The sequence below is a fragment of the Micromys minutus genome (genome assembly GCF_963924665.1).
Source record: "Micromys minutus genome assembly, chromosome: 3".
NCBI lineage: Eukaryota > Metazoa > Chordata > Mammalia > Rodentia > Muridae > Micromys > Micromys minutus.
Window position 1 is genome coordinate 92591455 of NC_137972.1, and position 25305 is coordinate 92616759.

A 25305-nucleotide genomic window follows, 5' to 3' on the forward strand; every position below is an offset into this window, starting at 1 on the left:
GAAGCCGAACTGGAAAGTGATGGACTAGTTTATCTGGGGGAGGAGATTTCAAGACAAGCAGACAGAGTGTGGCATGGTGTTTGGTGACTGCTTTTAGCCAGGTTTATAATATGAATTTAGAGGAAAAGCAGATCCAAGAATTGAAGAGTTGTGAATATTTGTAGCAAATTCCAGAAATAAAGCTTGTGAGACCAGGTGATGTGTGTGGCAGAGTCAGACTGCGTGCATGGAGCTTCTCAGAGAGCTGTTCATGAAGTTGTAAGGCTAAGCCAAACTCCCATGGAGACGGTCCTGGTTCTGTTTCTGCTGTTGTGATGAAATGCCCTAACCAACAATAGCTTAGGAGAGAATGGATTGATTGTCGTTCACAAGCCCAAGTTAAGTCCATCAAGGTAGAGAATTTACAGCAGCAGGAACTCCAAATAGCTGGTCACATCACATCCTCCGTCAGGGGCTGGGAGAGAGTGGATGAAGTTAAGTCCAGTATTCAACCATCTTTCTCTAATCCTATATAGTCCAAGACCCAGACCAGGAAATGGTACCATCTTTCTCTAATCCTATATAGTCCAAGGACCCAGACCAGGAAATGGTACCATCTTTCTCTAATCCTATATAGTCCAAGACCCAGACCAGGAAATGGTACCATCTTTCTCTAATCCTATATAGTCCAAGGACCCAGACCAGGAAATGGTACCATCCATGTTCAGGTTGAATCTTCCCATACCAATGAAAATAGTCAAAACAATTCTCCACAGACATGACACAGACCAACTCAACGGAGTCATCCCCCATTTAGACTCTCTTCCTAGATGAATCAACGTTCTGTCAGGCTGACAATTAAATGAGGCTTCACAAAACCCAGTAGGATAGGGAGTCCTGGACACTGGAATGTCTCTCAAAGAAACCTGCAGGCACCCAGTGGTGCTGGCCAAGAGAAATACCGCATATCCTGCAAATGGCAAGGCCATGGGCATGACCAAGCCCATGGAACACAGACAATGCCACACATGTCACAGAAGTTGGGTGTGGGGGAATAGGATTTAGGGCTTACTCTGCTATATTTCTGACTTGCTATGGTCCAATTTTTCCCTGCTGAATCCTCATTCAGCCCGTTTGGAATTTGAGTCTACTTTTTGTTATTGTATATTGAAAGCATGTAACTGGGGGTGGGGCATGCCTTTAACTCAAGTATTTGGAAGGCAGAGGCAGGCCAGCCCCTGAGTTTAAGGCCAGTCTGGTCTATGGAATGAGTTCCAGGATACCCAGGGCTACACAGAGAAACACTATTTCAAAAAAACAAAACAAAAATACCAAAATGACCTATGTAAGTCTTTGGTTGATTTTTGTTTGTTTGTTTTTTTATTTTATGGGAATGCGTAGCTAAGAGACTGCTTTGGCTCTCAATAGACACTCTGAACTCTAATTTTTTTGTTGGTGGTGGTGGTGGTGGTTTTGTTTTTTTGAGACAGGGTTTCTCTGTGTAGCTTTGGCTGTCCTGGAACTCACTCTGTAGACCAGGCTAGTCTGAAACTCACAGAGAGCCACCTGCCTCTGCCTTCTGAGGGCTGGGATTAAAGACATGTATCATCACTGCCCTACAAATTATTTATTATTATTATTATTATTATTATTATTATTTTACATGTATTTATTTGTAGGGGGAGTGCACACATGTCATAACTGTGTGTGGAGATTAGCAGACAGCTTGTAGGAGTTGGTTCTCTCCTGCTACCAGTCAGGTTCTATGGACTGAACTTTTAGGTCACTGGGCACATTTTGCTGGCCCGAGACTCTGGACTCTTGACCAGTGGTGAAACTGTTACGACTATGGCCTCATAAAGTTAATCTGGATTCAGTCTGTGCTGTTAGCCTTGGGGACAAACATAGAATGTTATAGTTGGAATCTGAAATGTCTGTCACAGGCTCCCATGCTGTCTTGGGGAGGTGTTGGAACTTTGGGACATGGTGATTAGATGACAGAGGTGGGTCACTAAAGGTGGGTCTTGTGCTGATCTGGCTTTCTGATTCCTGGTTCAGTAGCCACATAAGGACCCCCAGCACACGCCCCACGTCCACAGACAGATCTCATTCCGCTTACCTTCCCCGCAGTGATACACTGAAGCCCCAGCGAAACTGGGGTTAACCTTTCCTCCCATAAGTGGCTTCTGTCAGTCACTTCACTGCTTCAGGAGAGTCACTAGTGGAAAGTGCAGCCACAGTCTCTGGCCCTGACTCACTAGGAAGCCATGAGACTCCAAGCAAGTCACCCTCACCCAAGAATCTAAGGCAATGTCACATTAACTGCACCCGGTTAGGCTGTGAACCACCACATGCACTCGGCCATGACTGCCCTTGCTGTTTCACTGCTGATTCTGCACGCTGAGGTTTGACCTTGCTCTCAAACATTCATCTCATCTCCTTCTCTTCATAAGTCTCCAAGAAGACAGCAGTGGGAACTCTGAGGAACAAAGGAGCACACTGAGAAATGGTTGGATCTAACAGTGCACACAATGCTCTCTCCCCTGAAAGACAGTTACTTCTCGACTCTATGAGGTGCAAAACACTCTTTCGAGTAGAGACATGAAAGTTTGGTGATTTTTAGGGCTAACCTTAAGATCACCCAGACAGAGTGGGCATGCTGGCATGTTGCTTTAATTCAAGCATGAGAGAGGCAGAGCAGAGGCAGAGGAGAGGCAGAGGAGAGGCAGAGGCAGAGGAGAGGCAGAGGCAGAGGAGAGGCAGAGGAGAGGCAGAGGCAGAGGAGAGGCAGAGGAGAGGCAGAGGCAGTGGAGAGGCAGAGGCAGAGCAGAGGCAGAGGAGAGGCAGAGGCAGAGGAGAGGCAGAGGCAGAGGAGAGGCAGAGGAGAGGCAGAGGAGAGGCAGAGGAGAGGCAGAGGAGAGGCAGAGGCAGAGGAGAGGCAGAGGCAGAGGAGAGGCAGAGGCAGAGGAGAGGCAGAGGCAGAGGAGAGGCAGAGGCAGAGGAAAGGCAGAGGAGAGGCAGAGGAGAGGCAGGTGGTTCTCTGTGTGCTCAGGAGATATGCTATAGTTGGATGGGTATATTCTTGCCTCTCCCAGTTTCCCAACTACTTGTTCCTCCTCTGTGGTCAGAGGTTAAAACTAATCTGTCTTATGTCCTCAGAAATCAGCAGATTTAGTTAAAAGAAGACATGGCCAGACATGCATTAATATACATGATTTATTGATTAATCATCAGCGACAGACCTGGGCTCTGCCCCCGATTCTTTTGTAAATGCTTTTTACAATAGTCTTCTAAAGCGGGTTCTGCCCAGCTTGAAGAGCAGGGAGCTGAGACTCCCGAAGCCAGCTAACCAGTCTAGAACTTGGACCTGAGGTCTGAGACTCCTCCCCGCCCCCATGCTTTCTCAGACTTCCAGAAGAATGGAAAAGAGACTTTTCCTATGGTGACTGTGGAGGGCTTGTGGCTCAGTCCTGAGGGGTCCGTGTTCTGACAGAAGCAATGTACCCAGCCTGACAGGTGGAGCATTCCCTATCTCTCTCTGCTTCCCTGGTGCTCCACCCTCTGTCTCTTTTTGTCACTCTCCATCCTGCCAACTGCGGCTACTTCTGGGTGGCCTTATTCCCTGGAGAGCCAACCCATGAAGGGTGCAAAAACTCCCTGCTCCCCAGGATCCAAGCGACCAGGGCAGGAGCTGGGGGTGAATCTGGAAGGAGGAAGCACAAAAGGTGCCGGTAACAGTCAGTGCACACACGCAGATCACCCTCTAAATGACCAGGGCTCAAGCCCGAGCCGCCTGGCCCCTTCCACTTCCCCATCCTGCCATCCGCAATCCAGAGAAAGGTGAAAGGGCCGCTTCCCACGCAGTCCAGTTTCTTCCCGTGGTTTTCTTCTTTTCGAATGATTAAATGATGTTGATGTGTTTTGTGTCCTCTTTCTCTCCCCTCTCTCTCTTTGTGTGTATGTGTGTGTGTGTTCAGGTGACCATTTGACATAGAAAAGCCAACAGGAGTCAGCTATTATGTTGCCTGTGGGGGAAGGTGGGGCTTGCTGCCTGGGCAGACTTGAAGCTTTGGATGTCTGCCAGCCTGCCTTTAGGTGCTGAAGGCTGAAAGGCTTTAGATTCAGCTTGAAGTAGCAAAGTAGCCAGCCCTGCATTGAAGTGTCTGTGTTCCTGCCAACTGCTCTACCCTAACCACAGCTCACAAGCCTGAGAATATATTTAGAGAAAGTTGAAAGCCCACATCTTACTAGAACCATTGTACATAGCATATCTACAATTACTTCTGTATGTATTCATTTGTTATACAAGGGGTGTGTGTGTTTGTGGGTGCGTGCGTGCGTGTGTGTGTGTGTGTGTGTGTGTGTGTGTGTGTTACTTGGAGTTGAACCCGGGGTCTAACACGAGCTAAGCAAGTACTCTATTCCTGAGCTTTCCTCTTTATTTTGAGACATGGCCTCACTAAGTTGCCCAGACTGGCTTTAAACTTGTCATCTTCCTGCCTCAGCCTCCTGAGCCTCTGGGACTACTTAGAGCCACTGTACCCAGCCAATGGGTCTTTCCTAAGGGGATATGTGCTTTGCACCATTGTTGTGGTAAATATTATTCTGGGGTTTTTAACCCACTTAGATCATATAGTTCCCCAATAAAGACACAAAACCCTTTATATTTATGATAAAGCTGAAAGCCTGGAGCTGGGCAGACATCGACCCACTGTGCTGGTTTGTCTCCTTCCCTGGCGGTGATCCCAAGATGTCACTTGCCGTGTTCTGCCTGGCCCGCTCCTCTTTCAACAGGCCAGCCCTCATGGCCAGCCCTCATGAGCCGCGTACTTCACGGTGACTTCCTCTCCTTTTCCTCCTCCAGGTCCCTGCCTGAGACCCCATGCCCAGGAACCTTCACCCTCTTCTGCCCATCTGAGCTGTAGCATCTTTATTAACCAATCAGGGGTAACTTGAGGGGCAAGGTTTACACAACAAAAGCTGGTGTCCTGAGGATCTGCTTGTTGGGGGCAGGGGCTAACCAGATCGTGGGGGCCGGTATCTAGCATGTGAATACACAGCAGCACCAGACCTACCTCCTCCACATCTTTAGCCATTGTGATCATACTGAGTGTAATCCTCACCACATGCACACCACAGCCCCTGATGTCCCTTCCAGACACGGGACTTAGAGTGGCCTGGACAGCAAGCTCTGAGCTTTTTTTCCAGTCTTTAGAGTCTCCTACACAGCCTTCTCTTTCCCTTTCTTCTTGGCAGATGGCCACACATCTTTGTCCCTGCGGTGCCCCGTGGGCTGTGACTCATTGATGGTGCTCAGTCAATGTGGAGAACTGAATTCTCATGCAGACAAGCCCGGTCATTCTGCATGACCTGGAGTCTGGCTCTCGGCCCACACTCTCCCGTGTTCTGCTGTGCAGCCCCGTTGGAGGGACGGACGCACTTTGACAGCCTCAGCAACACGCTGGACGTGGAGGGAGCAGAGAGGGAGGAGAGGAGCTTGGGCTTTTCGGGACTGAAATAGAAATGGCACCTGTAAAAAATTAACAGCCCCTGGATGGGCTATTGAAGGCCTGAGCGGACGTCCTATCCCACTATGTGACAATGCTACCACCTAGTGGTTAGTCTGAGACTGACAAATAGGGTACAAAATCTTACTGTCATCCAGGTCCATAAAAATCCTGCTATTCAAAGGACCACACAGGCCTGACAATCACGGGAATATTGTCATTAAGTGCTACGAGGCAATGCCCATTCACTCGTGCCGTACACTTTAGGGGTGTTCAGACACTAATTGATGGCAGCCTGGGGCGTGTTGCAAACCTAAGCTCAGCACCGCAGATCAATACGGTAGAGGAACGGTAGAGACTGCAGTGTGCCTGGATGCCGTTTGCACCTGCGGACACTAAGCGTCTGAGCGCTGTAGCGTGTACGTCGGGTGCTATTGACCCCAGACTGTAAGGGTGGGGCTTCCTAACTTCAAAGTTCAGGAGCCCACAGTAGGGAGAACAAAGGAGGCCATGCCTGACACTACCCGGAGGCTAGGAACCAGAGTCTGGGTAGCCCAGAGATGTAGGACAGAACCAAACACAACTGAAGAAAAAAAATCCTAATGCTATTCTGCTATACTTGACTTGTAGACCAGAACCCAGCGTAATCATCAGGACAACTGCTGGGAACAGATGCAGAGACCCACAGTCAAACATCAGGCAGAGCTTGGGGACTCCCGAGGAAGAGGCGGAGGAAGGATCATAGGAGCCAGTGGGGTAGAGGACACCACAAGAACATGGCCCCCAGAATTAACTAAGCAGGGCTCTCAGAGGATCCAACTTAAGAGACGGAGCTGGTGTGGGTGTGAGCTAGGTCCTCTGCATAGTTCTAGGACAGCCATGAATGTGTGTGCATGTGTATATAGTATATGTGTATATATATCTTTCTTGATGTGTATGAGTGTTTTCATGCATGTAAGTACACGTGCATATAGTGGCTGAGGAAGTCAGAAGAGAATTGGATCCCTGGAACTGGACCAGTCTCTCCAGCCCATTTACCATTTGTTTTTAAAGCATGTCTCTATTGATTTCTTAAACCTGTCCCAGAGTCTCGGATGGACTCTAATAAAAGGTTGGGTGTTGATACAGCTGTCAAACACAGCCTCTGGCACACCTCCTAGATCTTAGTCAGTGGCGCGGCCGGTGGCCTGCTGCTGTTTACTTTCCAAGGAACTGTAGGGTGACAGCAGGTGCGCCAGGGAAGCCACCAGGGAGAACACGTGAGCTGAAGTATTCTTTGGTGCGACAGTTCTGTGCTGCGTACTTCATACTGCATCTGACATGACTGACAGGTGGAGCAGGCTGTAAGAGACCTTGGACCCCTGCTCCCCAGGAGTCAGGGGGTCTTTATGGCTCCCAACTGTTTCAATGAGGAACTGGCAGCCCCTTTAGTCCTCTGGGTAGAAGACTATTTGGCACACACCCTACAACGACTGTGTGCAGACTCATGTGAGCGACAGAGGCCAGTCTCAGGTGTTGTTCCATGGGAGCACCATCTTGTCTTTTGAGGCAGGGTCTTAACTGAAACTCAGAGCTTGCCGATTACTCTGAAGCCAACTGGCCAGAACTCCAGCAATCCCGTCTGTCTCCTCAGTGCCAGGATAACAGCTGTGCACTGTCACAATGATTTTGTGGGTACTCAAGACCAAGCTTGGCCCACCATGCTTGCAAGCCACTTTACCAACGTATCTATCTTCCTAGCCCTGGCTTTCTCTTATTGTGTTATTTTCCTAATTCCTTTGTGGTTTCTTAATTCCCTTCTTAGTTAATTTTCAGATGAGAAACTAAAGTTTAGGACTTTACAGATAAGAGTGGCCTGAAACCTAAACTCAGCTCCTCTCGGACCCTTGCACAGGGCTGCCTCTCCGGGGCATCTCCACAGGTACCCCTGTAGCATCCACAGGCAGAGTGTCAAGCCTTGCCTAGGGGATGTGAGGGGAGTGTAGCGTGACACACTGTGTGCCTAATGTGCCAGGCCCTCTCCCTTCAGGAAAGACAAGCAGGGACAAGGCCATGGAGGTGACACGAAGAACAGGTAGCAATGGAAGAAGGACACCACCTCTCCTGCTTAATAAAGGGCCTTCTCTGTCCTAGCTGACTTCTGGGCTGCCAGATAGTAAGGTTCCTCCAGGTCTGAGTCCACTGCCAAGATCCTTCCTAGAAGCTCTGGATGAAGGGCCAGGCCAGTCTAAGGGCCTCTGGGCTAGGGGGAGGAATCTTTATCAACAGGCAGAAGGAAGTGTGTCCTTTGAATGCCACGGAGACTGCTCTGAGGCTTGGACCAAGGAGCACTCCAATAATGGGAGTAATTACATAAGTTACCAAACTCGAGGGGAAACAGGGTGTTTGCCTACTCTAGACAGTACTGTCACAACCAGAATCCAGCCAGCTGCAGAAGGAAGATCCTAAAGGGAGTTCATGCAGAAGGATTAAAAAAAAAAAAAAAAAACATGCTAAAAGGGAAAGAGGTTCTGAACAGAGAATCCCCTCTGCAAAACAGAACGGGTCCAGTGAACTATGTCACAGCTCCTGGGAGAAAGGCAGGTATAAATCCTGGTACTGATCCAGAATTCACGTGGCGTGGAGAAAGGCTTTGTTGGGGACAAAATCAACAGCTTGTTTCTTTTTCATCCATTTTATTGTCAGATAGCCAGAGTTCATTATAGAAATCTTTCAAAATAATGAGATCTTACAAGAATAGTTTACAAGTCAGCTCTGATTGCACAAATACTTGACACAGAAAACTGTCTTACAAATACATACGTTTTCTTACAAGAATACTTTAATAAAGAAAATAAGTCTCTATACATCTTAAAGCAGATTTGATTCAGTTTCTTTTTCTGATCCTGCTACCATTGATTCTTTTACAGTGTGTCTATGATGTTTCATAGCAACCTGGGGCTGCTTCTCTTTCCACTGCTACTGAGGCTAAAGGGCTTTAGGCTTCCTTTTCTGATCTTCCCTGAATTAAAAGAATTCTCATATTCAGGCTCAAAGAGGTAATTTTAAGAAGATTCCTTCAGAACTTGGATGAGGTTAGCCATCACCCTCAGTGACTGATCTCTTGGGTCTCACTCAGGTTAGACCAGCTTAAACCTGCTACCAAGTTAATAGTTCATAAGCCATGAAGGAGCCCTGGGAGCGAGGATAAAACACAAGGGTCAGGGAAATGGTGGGTGGTGGTTAGAACACACCAAGTCAAGGTTTCTCTCAGGCTGAAACGACAGACCACAGGGTGTGGTAATGGTTCTAAGTTACAGAAGATCTGAAGAAGGCTAATTATTCAGGCCAGTGGGTAAGGAATCTTAGACTCTGCATCTGGTTGGTCTCAATGGGTGACATTCTGCTGCTTCTGTGGCTTTAATGTCTGATGCCTGGGGAACAGAATAGTGACCATATCTGCCTAGAGACAGGACCCACCAGGGAAAGTGTGTGGCTTTCACACTCTCCCTCCACTGTTACGGAAGCATGTCCACTTAGCAAAGCAGACTGTCTTTACTTCTCAGGTAGCATGAAATAACATAAGAAATCAGAGTGGCATTCTAGAACCGGTTCCTGAGCACTCGGGAACACCCCGCCCCCCTGTGGGAGGTCCAGATCCAGCTCTTGTCCAAGTTTAGACGCATGTAGAGACTGAGGCCTGTCCCACTTTTCTGTGTTCCTTGTGGCTTCTTCCTACCCTAGTCTAACAGACTGCCACAGGCTCCTACCAGCCTGCCGCAGCAGTAGACGGGATAAGTTGTTTCGCATTACCAGACAGGAGCATCACATTAGCAAGGGTCACATGTGCATAAAGGAGAGCCAGCCGTCTACTGCAGTGACTTCGCAAACTCGGCGTAGTCGATGTAGCCGTCGTTGTTCTTGTCGTCGTCTCTCAGGACGCCATCTATGATGCTGATGAGCTCGTCCTCGCTCATGGCTGGGGCCTGCTCATTCCCCTCCTACCAAAGGTGATGAGATAGTGAGGGGCAGAGCCCCAGAACACATCAGCCCCCGCCTAAAGCCATTTATCTGGGAGCCTTCGAGGTGGTGTGAACCCTCCCAGGAATCCAGATTCAGGTCTGTGTCAATTCATAAACATCCAAGTGGGAAACCACACATGCCAGTTACGGAGAAATGCAATAAAAACAGGTCCTGGCCTTTTCCTTTTAAAAAATTGCTGTTTGTATTACTTTAGTTACGAGGCAATGTATAGACACTGGAGAAAGCTGGGTGTGGATTACAAAGAACTGTCTGTCAGGTTTGTGACCTATACACCCACCCTAAGAAAAGAGCTCTTTGCCTGAATCCTCCATAGGGTCAGTCCACCGCACAACTTGCCTAAGAAAGTGGGAACATATTGAACACCTTGGGGTCAAAACAAGAGGAAAAAAACACAGCTGAAGAGAAATCACTCATTCTAGAGGAATTATCTAGTAGGAGGGTTATGCCAGCGACAAAGCTCTGGCCATTCCCAGGGCGACCAGCTCCTCCTTGGCCTCATCCCCCACACCTGTTTCCACGTCTCATGGCTACCACTGGCACTCTCGTGCCGGGACTGCTGGATCCTGACTCCTCCAACACTCAGGACCCACTCCAGTGGAAGTCTACTTGATGGCTGGGCTCCCTGCTGCCTCCACTCCTGCATCCCCTACACACCACCACCAGGCCCCTGCTGACTCAGGTGACATCTCTACTTGACCATGCCTTAGGACAGCAGGAAGCACCTTACAGTACTGCACAGCCCTCAGCTACTTCCAAAGCTCTGTCCCTTGCTACTGGAGTCACCCTTGCTCTCAGATGAATGACCTCTCCTGTGCTCTACACTGTCAACCAACCTGGCTTGTGTTTTTAGGCCAGACCCTCAAACACCAACTGTTGTAGAAATGCCAAGCTTGGCCAACTAGGCTCAGCCTCTCTGGGGCAAGGGTTGGGTGGTGGGATATGGGGACAGGCTAATGCTAACGGGGAAGCTCGGCAGCTCTGCTGAGGCAGGAGCACAGCACAGGCCAGCACCGATCTACCCAGAGGCCAACAAGCGAACCCCGACCTACCTCCTTGTGCACGTGTGTGATGGCTGTGGAGAGCTCTAAGCCATCGAGCAGACTGTTGCCATCATAGTCATGCATCTTGAAATAATGGAGCTGCAGTTCCTGTGGGGACATCTCCTTCTCTGGCTGGTTGATGACACCTTCCAGATGTTCCATGATGTGCCTGAAAACCAACAGTCAGACTATGTAAAATCATAGAAGGGCTTTGAAACAGTCCAGTCAAAAACACTGCTCACAGCCAGGGCCACTTGGTGGGTAGGACTGAGGCACCTTCTTTTTACTGTTAGAACTGAGCTACAATGTGTTTTAAACTACCAATCTAAATAAAGATGAGGACGAGCACAGTGGCACATGCCTTTAATCCCAATCTCTGAGAGCTCAAGGGGTGGTCTATATAGCCAGGGTACCTACTGAGAACTTGTCACAAATAAACAAAAAATGGAAAACAAAGCCAAATGGGAAGCATATTGGCCAAGAAAGAGTCAGTATTTAAATATGTCACTAAAAAAAAGTCTTGTCGGGGCTGGAGAGATGGCTCAGTGGTTAAGAGCACTGACTGCTCTTCCAGAGGTCCTGAGTTCAGTTCCCAGCAACCACATGGTGGCTCACAACCATCTGAAGTGGGATCTGATGCCCTCTTCTGGTGTGTCTGAAGACAGCTACAATGTACTCATATACATAAAGTAAATTAATAAACTTTTTTTAAGTCTTGTCAAAATTAGGAAATATATTCTGGATTTTGTTACTACATGTGTTGGGTGGAGAAGGAAGGAAGGATGTCTAAATTTTGACAAATAATTCACCTCGTTTAGGCTTCAAAAGCCCCCACCGGTGAGAGGGATGAAGACAGGAGTCCTGAGCAGTAATGCTGAACACTGAAAACTGTTCAGGAGCCCTAGGAATTGACAGGAAGGGAAGGACGTGGGTGTCCTATAAGCTACAGCTGCACACGGCGGGGACACAGATGAACACTTACTCTTGGTCGTGTACTGTGCTCTTGTCCAGGCCCACGCTGCCGTGATGGACACCAGCCCCATGCTCCTGGGTCCTGGCACCTGGAGAACAAAAGGCCCAAAGCAGGACACATAGGAAGGGAGCTCTGAGCAGCTGTAGGGATGCCATACTTCCGGGTACCTGGGTGGTGGGAAACACAGACGGTGAAGGCACAGCAGAGCTACGGTTCCTTCCAAGAGCTGACAGTGCTTCTGGGAATCCTGGGAGGCCATGGGGCTGCAGAACTGAGCACTGCAAACTGGACCAGAGCTCAGCTATGGGACAGGAGCTGGAGCTCAGGTAGAATACCTGCTCAGCATGCACCAGGTGCTGGGCTCTACGCCCAGTACCATAGGAAAAGTCAGCAGAGGGTGCTGGTGAATTCCTTTAATCTCAGCAGGTGAGAGGTGGAGGCAAAGGCAGGCACATCTCCTAGCTTGAGGCCATCCTGGTCTACAGAGCTACTGCCAGGACAGCCAGGACCACACACAGAAACCCTGTCTCCAAAAAAAGAAAGGAAGGAAGAAAGAAAAAAAGAAGGAAGGAAGGAAGAAAGAAAGGAAAGAAAAAAGGAAGGGAGGAAAGAGGTCAGTTTTGCACAGCCCGCCTGCTTCCCATTACAGAACTGGACAGTCCAGGTCCACATTGTTAATGTCAGAGGGCTGAGCAGTCATCCAAGAGCATACAAGGATCCAAAGACTAGTCCTGTACAAGCCAGGCCCACAGAAACACTTCCTACTAGAGCACAACAAAAGCAGAATGAGGGGTTTTCAAAACAGAAAAACCCTTTGGGAGTTTTGAAGAAGTCTCCTTGGGTAAAGGCCGACAGACCCAGCAATGTTTCAGCCAGGCCTGGACAGGCACTGGGTCTGCAGGACAATGGCAGCTGAGGGGGAACAGGTGCTAAGGCAGTGGGCACATGCAGAAACATGCAGGCACATGCTGGGCCAGGAGGCCGACACTTCCTGAGAACAGGTGGGGAGCAACTGACAAGTCATGACTGGAAATGAGGTCAGAGGCTAGCGTGGCTTCAGGTGGACTCAGCTGGTGCTTTGATGGGAAGCGATGGGGTGAGGCAGGGCTGGAGAAGGACCATGGGAGCGAAGGGAAGCAACCAAGCGCAGATGTGTGTTACATCTTAATGCACTTGCAATTATGATCAAGACAATTAGCCACTGGCAAGCTCCCTGAAGACCAACTTACACAGCATCAAAGGTACTGTAATAACTGCTGGTTCAATGCAAAGTCCTGCCCCTTCTGGGCTTCGGTTAGAGACACACCTCAAATTGGAAGGTGAAAGACAGCTCAGGACCAATGTCCTTATCTCAAAAGGCAGAGACATTTCTGCCATGACTAACAGCAGCAGGACCCCAAACTTTCATCAGTAAAGATAAAGCACAATGTTCAGGTCCCTCCGTAACATGCCCTAAACTCAGAACATAGCTCTGAAGCCGCTGTCTTCTCCCAGTACCAAGAGCTGGAAAGCAGAGATGCTGTGGCCTTTTAGGATGGGTACCATAATGTTCTCAGAGAGGGCCTGAAAGAGACTGTCTGGTACAGGAGGAGCTGAGAGTTCTACATCTTCGTCTGAAGGCTGCTAGTGGAAGACACACTTCCAGGCAGCTAGGAGGAGGGCATTAAAGCTCACACCTACTCCAACAAGGCCACACTTCCTAATAGTGCCTCGCCCTGGTCCAAGCATATACAAACCATCATATTCCACTCCTTGGCCCCCATAGGTTTGTTCAAATACATGAGTCTATGGGGGCCACACCTAAACATAGCATAATGCAAATACATGTAGTCCAACTTCACAAGTCCCCATAGCCTATAGCAGTCTCAACAATGTTAAAAGTCCAAAGTTCAAAGTCTCTCCTGACATTCATCCAATCACTTAACTGTAATTCCCAAAGCAAGACAGGAAACCAGCTGGGCAAACCCCAAACTCTGCATCTCCATGTCTGACATCAAAGTAGTTTTCAGATCTCCAACTCCTTTTTCATCTTTTTGATTGCAACAAACTTCTTTCTCCTGGACTGGTTCCACTCCCTGTTAGCAGCTTTCCTCAGCAGATATCCTATTGCTCTGGCATCTCAAAAATTTTGGGGTCTCCAAGGCAACTTCAATGTCATAGCTTCCTGTGTCAATGGCTAGGATCCACACATGATCTTCTGGGCTCCTTCTAAGGGCTGGCGTCACTTCTCCAGCTCTGCCCTCTGTAGCGCTCATGTTGATCCACTCCACTGACGTGCGTTCTTGGTGATCATCCCATGGTACTGGCATCTCCAGTACACTGGGCTCTTCCACTGCAACTAGGCTTCACCAATAGCCTCTCATAGGCTCTCTTCAGGGAGCCAAGCCTCAATTCCTTTGCATGACCTCTTCAGTACTGGGGCCCTCAACTGCAACAGGGGCTGCACCTTCATCAATGGCCTTCCCTGGCCTCTGACAGTACCAAGCCTCAGCTGCTCTTCTTGACCCCTTCATGCCTTAAAAACCAACATCACCTGAGTGACTCTCAGACATCACCAAGTTCAGCTGCAGCATGAGGTACAACCTTGGCTGTCTCTGGAACACTGCTTCTTTGTCCCTCAGAAAACACTTCCCAGATTTCACCTCAGTGATGCTGATTTTTAATCACCACTAATTTCTTGGCTCCAGCTAACTGGCATCAACTGTCCCAGTGGTCCCCTTCTCCTCTTGAATATAAAGCCAGAGCCACATGGCCAAAGCTGCCATTTTTTGCTGCTTTCAGGGGCTGGAACATGCCCCCTTGTTCTATTAGGTTCACTAGCTTCCTCTTGCTAACTCCTTCACTGCCTAAGCTAGGCTGTCCTAAATCTTGCTCTGTAGATTGACCTTGAACTTGGGCCTGCAGACCTCCTGGGATTAAAGGTGTGTACCACCACACCTGGATTTTAGCTTTTCTTCACCTAGAACTTGCAGTCTCAGGCTGGCCTTGAACTCAGAGATCTGTCTGCCTTTGTCTCCTAGGATTAAAGGTCTCCTTAATTTGTTATCTCCTTGAACACAGGGTTCAGCTCGATTTCATTTCACTTCCTATTGCCCCTTTATTAATCTGAGTCTCTACCTTATCCTCAGGCAGACAAGGGCAAAAAGGAACCACATTCTTCAACTGCATACCACAAAATCAGTCTTTACGTCACATATTAAAATTCTCCATTGAAACCTCTTGAAGCCAGGTCAGCACAGTTTAAATTACTCTCAGCAACAAAGTCTTCCAAATTCCTCCTAGGATGGCCCATTAAGGCCCATTTAAAGCATTTCACTGCTTTCCAGATCCAAAGTCCCCAAATACACAGTCTTCCAAACAAAAGCATGGTCAGGCCTGTCACAGCTTGTGTGCCCGGCGGGTCATGGCATGGTCCTTGGTGGACTAGAGGGATAGCCACAGATATACAGCCAAGATTTTTTATTTTTTTAAATATGTGCATGTTGAGGAAGGGGCAGCGTGCTTGAGTGTGTGTGATTTCAAGAGTGGTTGTTCTCTACTTAGGCCTATAGCCTGCAGCAACAGTCTGACATCAGCGTAATTGAGGGGAGGACCTTGGAGCTGTCTACTACACAAAAAGTTGAGCGGTCACTGAATAATCATCTGGCAACATGGTTGGCTCCAGCTGGATGTGTATCTAGGGGATGCTTTCACTGACATAATAAACGCAGGTTATCTTCTCTTCAAGGGACACAGCACAAAAGCCAAGGGCCACTGAGCTTGCCACAGCAAGTTCCCAACCATGAAAGCACAATAAATACCAGATCCAGTAAATCAGAAGATTCCACAAAGCACTTACCATGACAAGGGGCAGTGACTGTCACTTGTCAGATTAAACTGTTCCCAGCCAAAAGGAAACAGAGTACTCGTCTGGCCCACAAAACACATTGCATCATGCACTCCATTTGCTTAGTTCAAGGCCGTGGGCACACAGCCTGGAAGATAAGCCCCAAAGGGCTCCCAGGCCTTAAGGAAATGGCATAGACTAAGCTAGAGAAAAATCCAACTAAGAAAGAGATAACAACTGGTTTTCCTTTTCTAAAGACAGGCTAACTCCAATATACAGAGGCTCATTTAATGGGCCTGGAGTCTTAGAAACTTGACTATCTGTGTTCTCCTATAAATGGTTGATTTATAGGTTAGCACACCTACTTATATATTCTTGACTGAAAGACTGTTCCACATCCTTTGGAGAAGGTCATCTTCAACAGAATGAGAAACTCTGGGAGAAAAACACACAGCAATGAAAGAGGAAAAGGTTACTGCCAAGCCCAAAGACCATCACCACCCTGGTGAGCAGTGGGTATCTGCTGCAGTCTAACCCTGACCCTCACAGGATCCAGATGGGGCGTAGAAAACCATCCATGCCTGTGTTCGGCACAAGGAGCAGCCAGAGTCTGATAGCAACGTTGACCTCCCTCGGAGCCTTGACTCCAACAAGGCTCCTCTCTCTGCTCCGGAGGCCTCTGTAGCCACTGACTGTGTCTGGTCATTCCTTCCAGGCCCAGCTTAAATATGACCTAAAGACCCTTGCAGCTAACACCCTCTGCTTCCTGGTCTGTTTCTTTCTTCCTTTCTTTTTCCTCTAGTTCTCTCATTTATGTACTGAACAATGTTGAGCAGGCTTGGAACCACTCGGTCAGGATAAGGTGAGATATACCGTAGTACTTTGTCTTTATCTCAGAGGCCCTGGCCTAAGGCTGAGCTCTCCCTTTGGAGCATTCCTGGCCCACCCTTCCCTCCCATTGTGTTATCCCTATCAGGGAGTGTGTCCCTCCTAGCAACTGTTGGCAGCCTTTCTCTAAGTCTGAGGCTCTTATTAGGAATTTACATTCAAAGCAGTCAACATCTGGCGGCACCCAGACAGCCTGTACTCAGAGCCAATGCCAATGAAAACTGACTAGTGCTTCTCAGTGCTGGTCATCTCCAAGCTCTTGAAGTAAAAGCTAACCAGTGAGTCTCCAGGTTAAAGAAACCTTTACATGGGCTGAGGCTGAGAACTTGTCCTGATAGTTTGTTCCATCTGTTCATTGGGGGACTCTAAAAGAAAACATTTAACTAACAACCTGGTAACATGGAAGAGCAGAACTGTGAAGGCTGTGTGACAACAGGTGGACTCCTCTCTCACAGATGGCAGCCTAATGCAAAACAGAGGCCACTCAAGGGGCATCACATAAAGCCATCCACAGATAGCGGCAGAAAAAAATATTTCAACCAAAACCAAAGTGTGCGTGCTCCTCCACAGACCATATGGCAGTGAACACCTAAACTCAGAAATGACTTGGGCCCAATCTAAACTGCAGAATATTCAGTTGAGGAGGAACAGGTCTTGAGAAAAGTACAGAGACAGTGAGTGAGTCACAACTGGCATTGCGGGTCCTGTGGAAGAGCTTGGAAGGACCAAGGAATGGGGCAGGAGTGGCTGAGCATAAGAGCGGAAAGAAGAGCTGACTGCTAAGGCAAGGTGGCTGGAAAAGTGAGAGTTCTGAATGGGTTCAATGTATTAGAGGAGTATAGGTGAGAAAGACGCCCAGGCCTCTGGTTTGGGTATATGTGTGGATGGAGATGCTATGCCCCAGAAAGGAAAAGCAAGAGAAACGAGCATCCCTTGTCTACCTAACCTCCCAGGCTCAGAGTAGCCAACCCCACCGAGACAAGAGGACCTGTGGGTCTGCCCCAGGAAGGGGGAGCCAGGGGCAGATGGAGTAACGCCTGCGGCCCGCGTGCTTCCAGGTCAGCCGGGGTCGGTGTCCAGCTCACACAGCTGGCCCTACAGCCTGATACTGAGACGCCCGGGGATGGGGTGAGCGAAAACAGCAGCGCCGGGCTCAGCCCGGCAGAACCGTCTGGCCCCGAAACCCTCTCGGAAGACAGGCTGCCGCCGCGGGCCACAGGTCCCGCTGCGCACCGATGGCCCGCATCCTCCACCCCGCCGTCCCGGCCTCCCATCCGGAACCTCAGGCAGGTCCCGGATTCGCCGACCGACCTCTGCCCCGAGGGTCAGGCCACCTGCCCGTGGGTTTGCTCACCCTGCTAGTCCCCGAGAGACTCGCGAGACGCTCCAGCGTGAACCTTGCCAGCTGCCGTCCCCGGACGCTTTTTCTACGCGCGCCGGCCCAGCCCCGCCCCTCGCCCAGCCGCGCACGCGCACAGCCTCCCACCCACCCACCGGCGCCGTCGGCCCCGCCCCATGCGTGGTCCGATCCAGTAGGTCCACGTGTCCCCGTGACTGGTCTGGGCCGGACGCGCCCCTAAGGGCGACAACCCGCTGCTTGGGTCCTGGGGAGTCCAAGCGGCGTGCCAGTTGCTAGGCAACCTTGAGCCACCCTCCCCCCCCGGAAGTGGCTCAACCAGGGTTGTGAACTGCAGGATCCGAAGGAGGCGGACTCCGAAGCTAGCCAGCCCCGCCTCTCTATTCTTGGGCGGAGCTCTCATTGCTCCTACAAACGGGGGAGAGTAAAACCCGTAACTACAGTTACAGTGAGGCAACTGGTGCTCACCACGGATCATCCGTTTCCAAGACTGACCTGCCTCCATTTTCTCTTGACTCTATTCCTCGAGCCGCAGCCTCAGTGCCCATTCGCTCAAGCTCAACACAGCTAGTAAAGTTCCTGTTGTTTTCTTCACTTTTTAATTTTATGTACACTGGTGTTCTGCCTGCATGTTTGTCTCTGAGTGTATGGGATCCCGTGGAACTGGAGTTACAGGCAGTTGGGAGCTGACAGGTGGGTGGTGGGACCTGAACAGTCGGTGTTCTTAACCACCCAGCCATCTCTCCAGCCCCTGACATCAGCTGTTATTTTTTTGAGAGAAGACATCCCATCTCATTCTGAAGCTTAGATTAATTTGATCCACTTCCCTTCGGGTGCCCTGTGCCTCCATCCATTCCTTCATTAGAGCATCCATAGTGGACTGCATTCTACCTATGAACCATTGTCCTGGGAGCTACAAATACAGCTTATGGCATTTTCCTTTTTAAAGATTTATTTCATGTATATGAGTACACTGTCACTGTCTTCAGACACACCAGAAGAGGGCAGCAGATCCCATTACAGATGGTTGTGAGCCACCATGTGGTTGATGGGAACTGAACTCAGGACCTCTGGAAGAGCAGCCAGTGCTCTTAACCACTGAGCCATCTCTCCAGCCCCCCCCCCTTTTATAAGTTATTTATTTATTGTATATGAGTACACTGTAGCTGTCTTCAGACACACCAGAGAAGGGCATCAGATCTCATTACTGATGGTTGTGAGCCAACATGTGGTTGCTGGAATTTGAACTCAGGACCTCTGGAAGAGCAGCCAGTGCTCTTAACCACAGAGTCATCTCTCCAGCCCCGGTATTTTTCTTTAAGAAGCTCAGTAACAGAGGAAGCAGCCATGAGGAGCGATGGACCATATGTATTTGGTCAGGAGAAACATGACTCTATGTTTTTGTGATTTCATTTTACACAATTAAATGTGTTACCCTATGAAGGCCAGCTATACAGTGGAAATGAATGGTCACCCAGGACCCAGCACAACCTTCTTCACCCCTGGGAATAGAGTACCTCCGGCTTGAGAGATTACCAAGTCTACCTCATCAGTGCCATGGAAGAGGTGCCATCGGGAGAGAGTGTCCTTCCAACAGTCCAGCCAGGCCAGTCCTATTTGAAGACAAGTCCCAGAACGGTGAGTTTCCTTCTTCTGGGGGATATGGCCAAGGGTCCCTGATAGCGGATAAGGATTCTCAGGAGTTTGATGACCTGATATTTGCATTAAAAACTGGTGCTAGTTTCAGTGTCAGTGACAACGAATCTGGTCAAGGAAGCCAGGAGGGAGGCACCTAGACTGACTCCCGGATTATAGAGCTCAGAGGATACCAGTTGCTGACAGGCACCTCTGAGAGTTCCATTAGCACCATCCAGTAGAAAGAGGACAAGTTTCCTTGTTGCCTTGACTTCTGTACTAAACTCTGTAGGTATTTACAGCCACGTAGTAACGGCCTGTACATCATACTGAGTGAGTAATGGGCACTGACTGTTATGTTTGAAATATACATTGCTTAGTGTTTGTGCAACTTAACAATGATCGCTGTGATGAAAGATCAGATCATCCCTGTAAGTTACAAGGATGCACATCGTCCAAACATCTTAGTCTTTTTTAAATCATCTGAACCTAACTAAGATTGTTTAATGAAAATAATAATCAATAAATGCATTAGAATTCAAAAAAAGAGAAAGCTCAGTAACTAGGAACTGCACTGAGGGTAGCCTCTTCCTTCACCTCCCACAGTTTTGTTTTGTTTGCTTGATTTGGTTTTCCAAGAAAGGATTTGTATAGCTCTGGCTGTTCTGGAACTTGCTCTGTAGACCAGGCTAGCCTCAGACTCAGATCCACCTGCTTCTGCCTCCCTCAATGCTGGGATTAAAGGCATGTGGCACCCCTGCCCAGCTCAGATTTTTTTCTAATAAGCACTTGCCAGCAAGCAGGTACTCCACCTTTTCAATGGAGTCCATCTTTTGTCATCTTTCTCTTTCTACCTGATCATTCTTACCTGCATAGATGCTTGTCGTCTGTTTCTTTCCCACAATGCTATTGAAATGACACTCTCCATGCAAAACAGGGGTCTCTTCTGGCTTGGTCATTTGTACCAGTCAAACCCCCTTAGTGGCTTGAGTAGGTTTGGCCCCCATGGCCTCCTATGTTTCCATGCTTGACCCATAGGGAGTGGCACAATTAAGAGATATGGCTTTGTTGGGGTGGGTGTGGCCTTTTTGGAGGAAACGTGTCACCGTGGAGGCAGGTTAGAGGTCTTCTATGCTCAGTGTGACTCACACTCTCCCTCTGCTACCTGTGGATCAAGATGTAGAAATCTCAGCTCCTTCTCCAGCACCATGTCTCCCTACATACTGCCATGTTTCCATGGATGATAGTGGTCTAACCTCTGAAACTGTAATCCAGCAGCAATTAAATGTTGTCCTTTACAAGAGTTGCAGGGGTCATGGTGTCCCTTCACAGGGATAGACCCCTGACTAAGGCACAGCCACACTTTGAACCGTTTCCTTTTGTTTTCTGACATTGTTCGACTGGCCTCACATCCTCTGCTCGGTGCACAAATAAAAGGGGCCAAGGTGCTGAGTGCCTTCCTCCAGCGCCTTCCTCCAATCCTGTGCTTAAAAACCCAGTTGTATGCAAACAACTCCCAAGAAAGTTTTGTATGTCGATGTGATGTTTGTATGTGTCCATGTAGGTGTGGGTACTTGCTTATGTATGGATACCATAATCTACCCCGAATGCCTTCCTCTGTCCTGCTTCTCATGCTTTGAGACAAAGTCTTTTGATGAACCTAGCATTCATCAGTTTGCCAAGGCTAGCTGACCAGCCAATGAGCTCCAGGAATCCTCCTGTCTCTGAGCCCACTCCCTTTCCTGTTGCAATATCCTTTTCGACCCAATCGCCAATTTGTTGCATTTTTTTTTCTTCAACCCAAATAAACCCATTCAATGAAAACTCGACTCAGTAATCAAGCAAACAAACTGCAGTCTATTTTGGGCAGATTTACCACTACATTCTCTACTCCCCTCCTAAGAAATCCCTCTCACTTGCTGTGATCAGTCCTCTTGTTCCGGATACGTCCACCCCCTCCTCCTCTGACTCCTCCTCTTCCGTTTTACTCCCTGACTCCTCCTCTTCCGTTTTCTCTCCTTTTTTCCCACCTCCTCTCCCTGTCTAATCTTGTACTGACTTAACATAAATCTACACCTTCCATCACTGGGGTTACAGCCATGCCAGGCTCTTACATGGGTGCCAGTGGTCCAAGCTCAGGTCTTCTTGCTTGTACGGCAATCCTTTCCTGAGTGAACCATCTTTCCCTATGATTCCTGCTACCTCCTTGTCAGCTCCATTTGATGGCTAACTGGCAGCTTAAGCTTAAGAACCCCTTGCAAAGCTTGATCCTCATCCTCCAACCCATGTTTCGGCCAGTCTTATCTGTTGTAGCAATACTCACTGATAACCATTGGGTTGTTCGAGTTGAATTCTTGTAAGTCTTTCTGATTTCATTAGCTTCGTTTACAATCAGCAAAGCTCCCTGTGCTATCAAAATATAAAACTTTAAAACACGCTTGGTGACTCTCTTTTAACAGTTGTGAAACTTTTAAGTGACTCTTTCACTTGCTGGACCTTGAACCCAGTCCATATGCCAAACATAGTTATATTCTAAGAGAACTATCTAGAATATTGGTGAATATTGACCTTTGTTAGTAACTTTCTGCAAAGTCCTTCAAAGGAATGGCAAGTTTAGGTTAGAAGCTGTCGGATCTGAAAGCACAGGTTAAAGAGGATCTTGCTCCACAGCCTGTGAACTTAACTAGCCAGTAGCCCCATGAACACAGCCTTGCTGTGGTATTTAAACATCCTATTTGCTTTGTAAGTTCTAACAAGCACACATGGAGAAAGAAAAGAAAAACTTTATTATGAGAAAAGACTGAAGCCCTAAGTAGCAACTAGACAGCAAATAGGTAGCAGGTCTCTCCGAAGTCAGGATTTTGAGTTGCTGGAAAATGATGCATTGTCTGTGGCAAGGAGCCCGGAATGAAGATATTACTTCAAGTTATAACTCTCAGTGTTTCTGTGAGTGTTCAAAACGCTAAGTGAAGGATCGTTGGACGCAGGCATACGGCGTGTGGTGACCACAGAGTGCTGATTTAAGCGTGTATCTTGTGGCACATCTGCTCACGGTTGGAAAATAGGAAATGCTGAATACAAGGCAATGTAAGAACTCTCTAGGTGAGCCACTCCTGCATGATTACTTAGACATCGACCAGACACCTAATAGATTTCTGAATCATGGGTCTCCCAACTTTCAAGCCTGGTCAACAACGTGCGGCTTCTGTTCAACCCTGTGGTATCCCCCAGACCCCAGGATTCTCTCCAGCCAAGAGTGGGCACAGCTAACGTGTTCTGTAAAATTGGAAGATTAGGGTGGGGCTTCCACATTCCTCTGCTAAGAACTTGCCACACTGCCCCCGAGGAAGCCCCTCTGTTTCCGTTTGGCAGTAGTAGTGAACTGCTGACTGACTTACCATGTTTTTTGTTCTCTGCTTTTCTTGAATGGAAGCTCTTGCCATCTGTTCACTGCAGACTGAATGGCTTTCCCTACAGGCTTGCTTACACTGTGTTTATGAACAGTGTGGTCAAAGAAAAGTGTATGCATAGAAAAGTGTCCCAATGGATGATGGGGCAGCCCGGTGGTTAAGAGCACTTGTTCTTACAGATGAAGAATGTTCAGTTCCCAACACCCACATGGCAGCTCACAACTATCTGTAACTCCAGATCCAGGGAGATCTGATACTCACCTCTGGTCTCCACTGGCATCAATGTGACACACAAATACATATACCCATTTTTTTTTATTACAGAGTTTAACTCAATGAGTTTTCAGAAGTTGAAAACGTCTGTGTACTCCAGTACCCAGAACAAAAACTAGGATGTTGCCAACCTGCCAGGGATGGTGGTGCATGCCTTTAATCCCAGTACCAGAGAGCCAGAGGCAGGCAGATCCCTCAGTTTGAAACCAGCCTGGTCTACAAAGTTGTTTCGGTAAATATTATAAAGCTCAGTGGCTACCAGTTCCTGCACATTCTCACTTTGAGATGTCCACAAGCACTGGGGAGCTGTGTGCCTGGGCTGCTTGCTTCTCTGCCAGCTGTTTTTACATATTGTCCCCTTGGCAGGTTGTTACCATGCCTGACACACACATCGCGTTCAGCGGGCTGTTGTAGCGTAGTGCCAGGCCATGCTAGCCCCAGGCATTATAAACCATCCTCTCCAGGATGTCTCTCTGCCTGCCGGGAACTTTGTTCACATCCCATGTAGCCTGGTAAAGTCAAAGTTCCAGAAACTTGTAGTTTAGCAATTAGATTGATATGTTAAAATCTCAATCCACAATACATCCATGCTATACATCCACTGCCAATTAATAAAGATATAAATTGCCCACCTTGATGAATAAAATTGTCCTAGACCACTTGGATCTAAATCACCCTGCACCCTCTGCTCCATCTTGATTCTCCTGCTTCCTCCTGATCCTCTCTCCTTCCTAGACTTTTCCCCGCCTACCCTTCCTTCTCATCCGATGATAGGCTTTGCCTTCTCCTGGACCTGCCTCCCTGCATAATGACATCATCTTCACAGAGTGAGTTCCAGGACAACCAGGGCCGCACAGCCATCCTGTTCTAGAAAAAGCAAAACCAAACCAAATGTCACTCTCTCCAAAGGCACCCGTTATCCTGCCTTCCAATACTGTAGGGTACTTTTATTAGTTTATTTCATACAAATAGAATCACACATGACATACTCTTTTGTCTATGTCTTCTTTGCTCAGCATGTGTTTTAAAGATACTGTCTTGCTATGTTTCCCTGACTGGTCTGGAACTCACTACATGGACCAAGCTGGCCTCTAACTCATAGAGACCCGCCAGCCTCTGCCCACTGAGAGTTAGAATTAATGGCATGAGCCTCATACTCTGATACTCGGCATACTTTAGAGCTCCATCCATGTTGGTGGAGTTTAAAGTCACTCAGTCTTACTTCTGAGCATTGTTTTATGGGGTCAGTATACACTGTGTACTGGATTGCTACCAGTGGGCACCCAGGCCAGTTTCCCATTTTAGGCAGTTATAAATAATTCTACTCTGAACTTGTAGAGCATGTATGTATATTTGTTGCACACATGTTCACATTTCTGTTAGATTTTGGCCTAAGAGAACGGCTGACATGTAAGCAGTGCAGATGTTTGTCTTTGCTTCCAGGTGACAGACCACACAGGGGCTCTGTCACCCCATGACTCCACAACCCTTGGTACTTCCCAGCCTTTCTATGTTTGCACTTTAGTTACTGGAAACTGTAGCTAGGGCTGAACTGGGAGTGCTGTGGTCTGAATGTGGTTTGTCCCTGCAGAGCTGGGGCTGAAATTTAATTAGCACTATGGCAGCGTTAGGGGAGGGCCTTTAAAACATGTTAAGTCATTACGAAGGAGGAATGTCTTTGGAGGATGTGTTGATTCTTGCGGGACTGGATTAATTAACTCGAGAGGGCTGGTGGTTATAAAGAACCCTGCACTCAGTTTTATTTCCTTTGCATGGGCCAACTTGTCCTGTCTTCCATGTTCTGCCTCAGATTGAGGCCTCAGAAGACCAGCGATGCTGTCACACTTTGGATCTTCCTACCATCTGGAACCAGAAGCCAGGATAAACCTCATTCCTTTAGAAAATATCTAGACTTGGGAGTTTATTCTGGCAACATAATATGGCCTGAAACGAAGAGCCTATGTTTTGTATAAAGTACCCGGACTCCCGGAACGTGCAGGAACTGGCGAGACACTAGGGTTAACCCATCAGTGGATGCGAGTTTACCAAAGAGGGGTGTGCGTGCATTTTAGATAAGCACAAAGCAGCAGCAAGTGCATGCTGGTACTAGACTAGGAAGTAGCATAGTTTCCATCTTCAAACCCCCTACTGTCTTATCTCTGTCCACAACAGAAGCTAAACACTTCACATATCTTTCCATCTTTTCTCTCCAGCTAAAGAACCACGTGCTGCAGTTCTAGGGAGGACTCATGGAACTTGAAACATCTGCTTTTCTGATAGCCGAACAGTGGCTGCTACAGCTGTTTCTGTCAGAAGTGGGGATGGAGTGGTAGTCACCTTCCACCAATGAAAAGGAACTACTACAGGGAAGCTCAGAAAGACTGGCCCGGTGCT

General features: G+C 48.3%; 1 protein-coding gene across 2 annotated transcripts; it reads right to left on the reverse strand.

The window, feature by feature from the left end:
* Positions 1–8164: 8164 nt before the first annotated feature.
* MCFD2 (multiple coagulation factor deficiency 2, ER cargo receptor complex subunit) lies at positions 8165–17673 on the reverse strand. 2 transcript variants are annotated; one of them, XM_080913918.1, is made up of 5 exons: positions 17591–17636; positions 15714–15783; positions 11532–11689; positions 10559–10718; positions 8165–9466 (listed from the first exon to the last, which is right to left on the reverse strand). In XM_080913918.1, the coding sequence occupies exons 3-5, from the start codon at positions 11675–11677 to the stop codon at positions 9335–9337; spliced, it is 438 nt and encodes a 145-aa protein (XP_080770044.1). In that variant the 5' UTR covers positions 11678–11689; positions 15714–15783; positions 17591–17636; the 3' UTR covers positions 8165–9334. The 2 variants fall into 2 exon arrangements, with proteins under 2 accessions (XP_080770044.1, XP_080770043.1); XM_080913917.1 differs by lacking the exon at positions 15714–15783 and having other exon boundaries at positions 17591–17673.
* Between the last annotated feature and the right edge of the window lie 7632 nt (positions 17674–25305).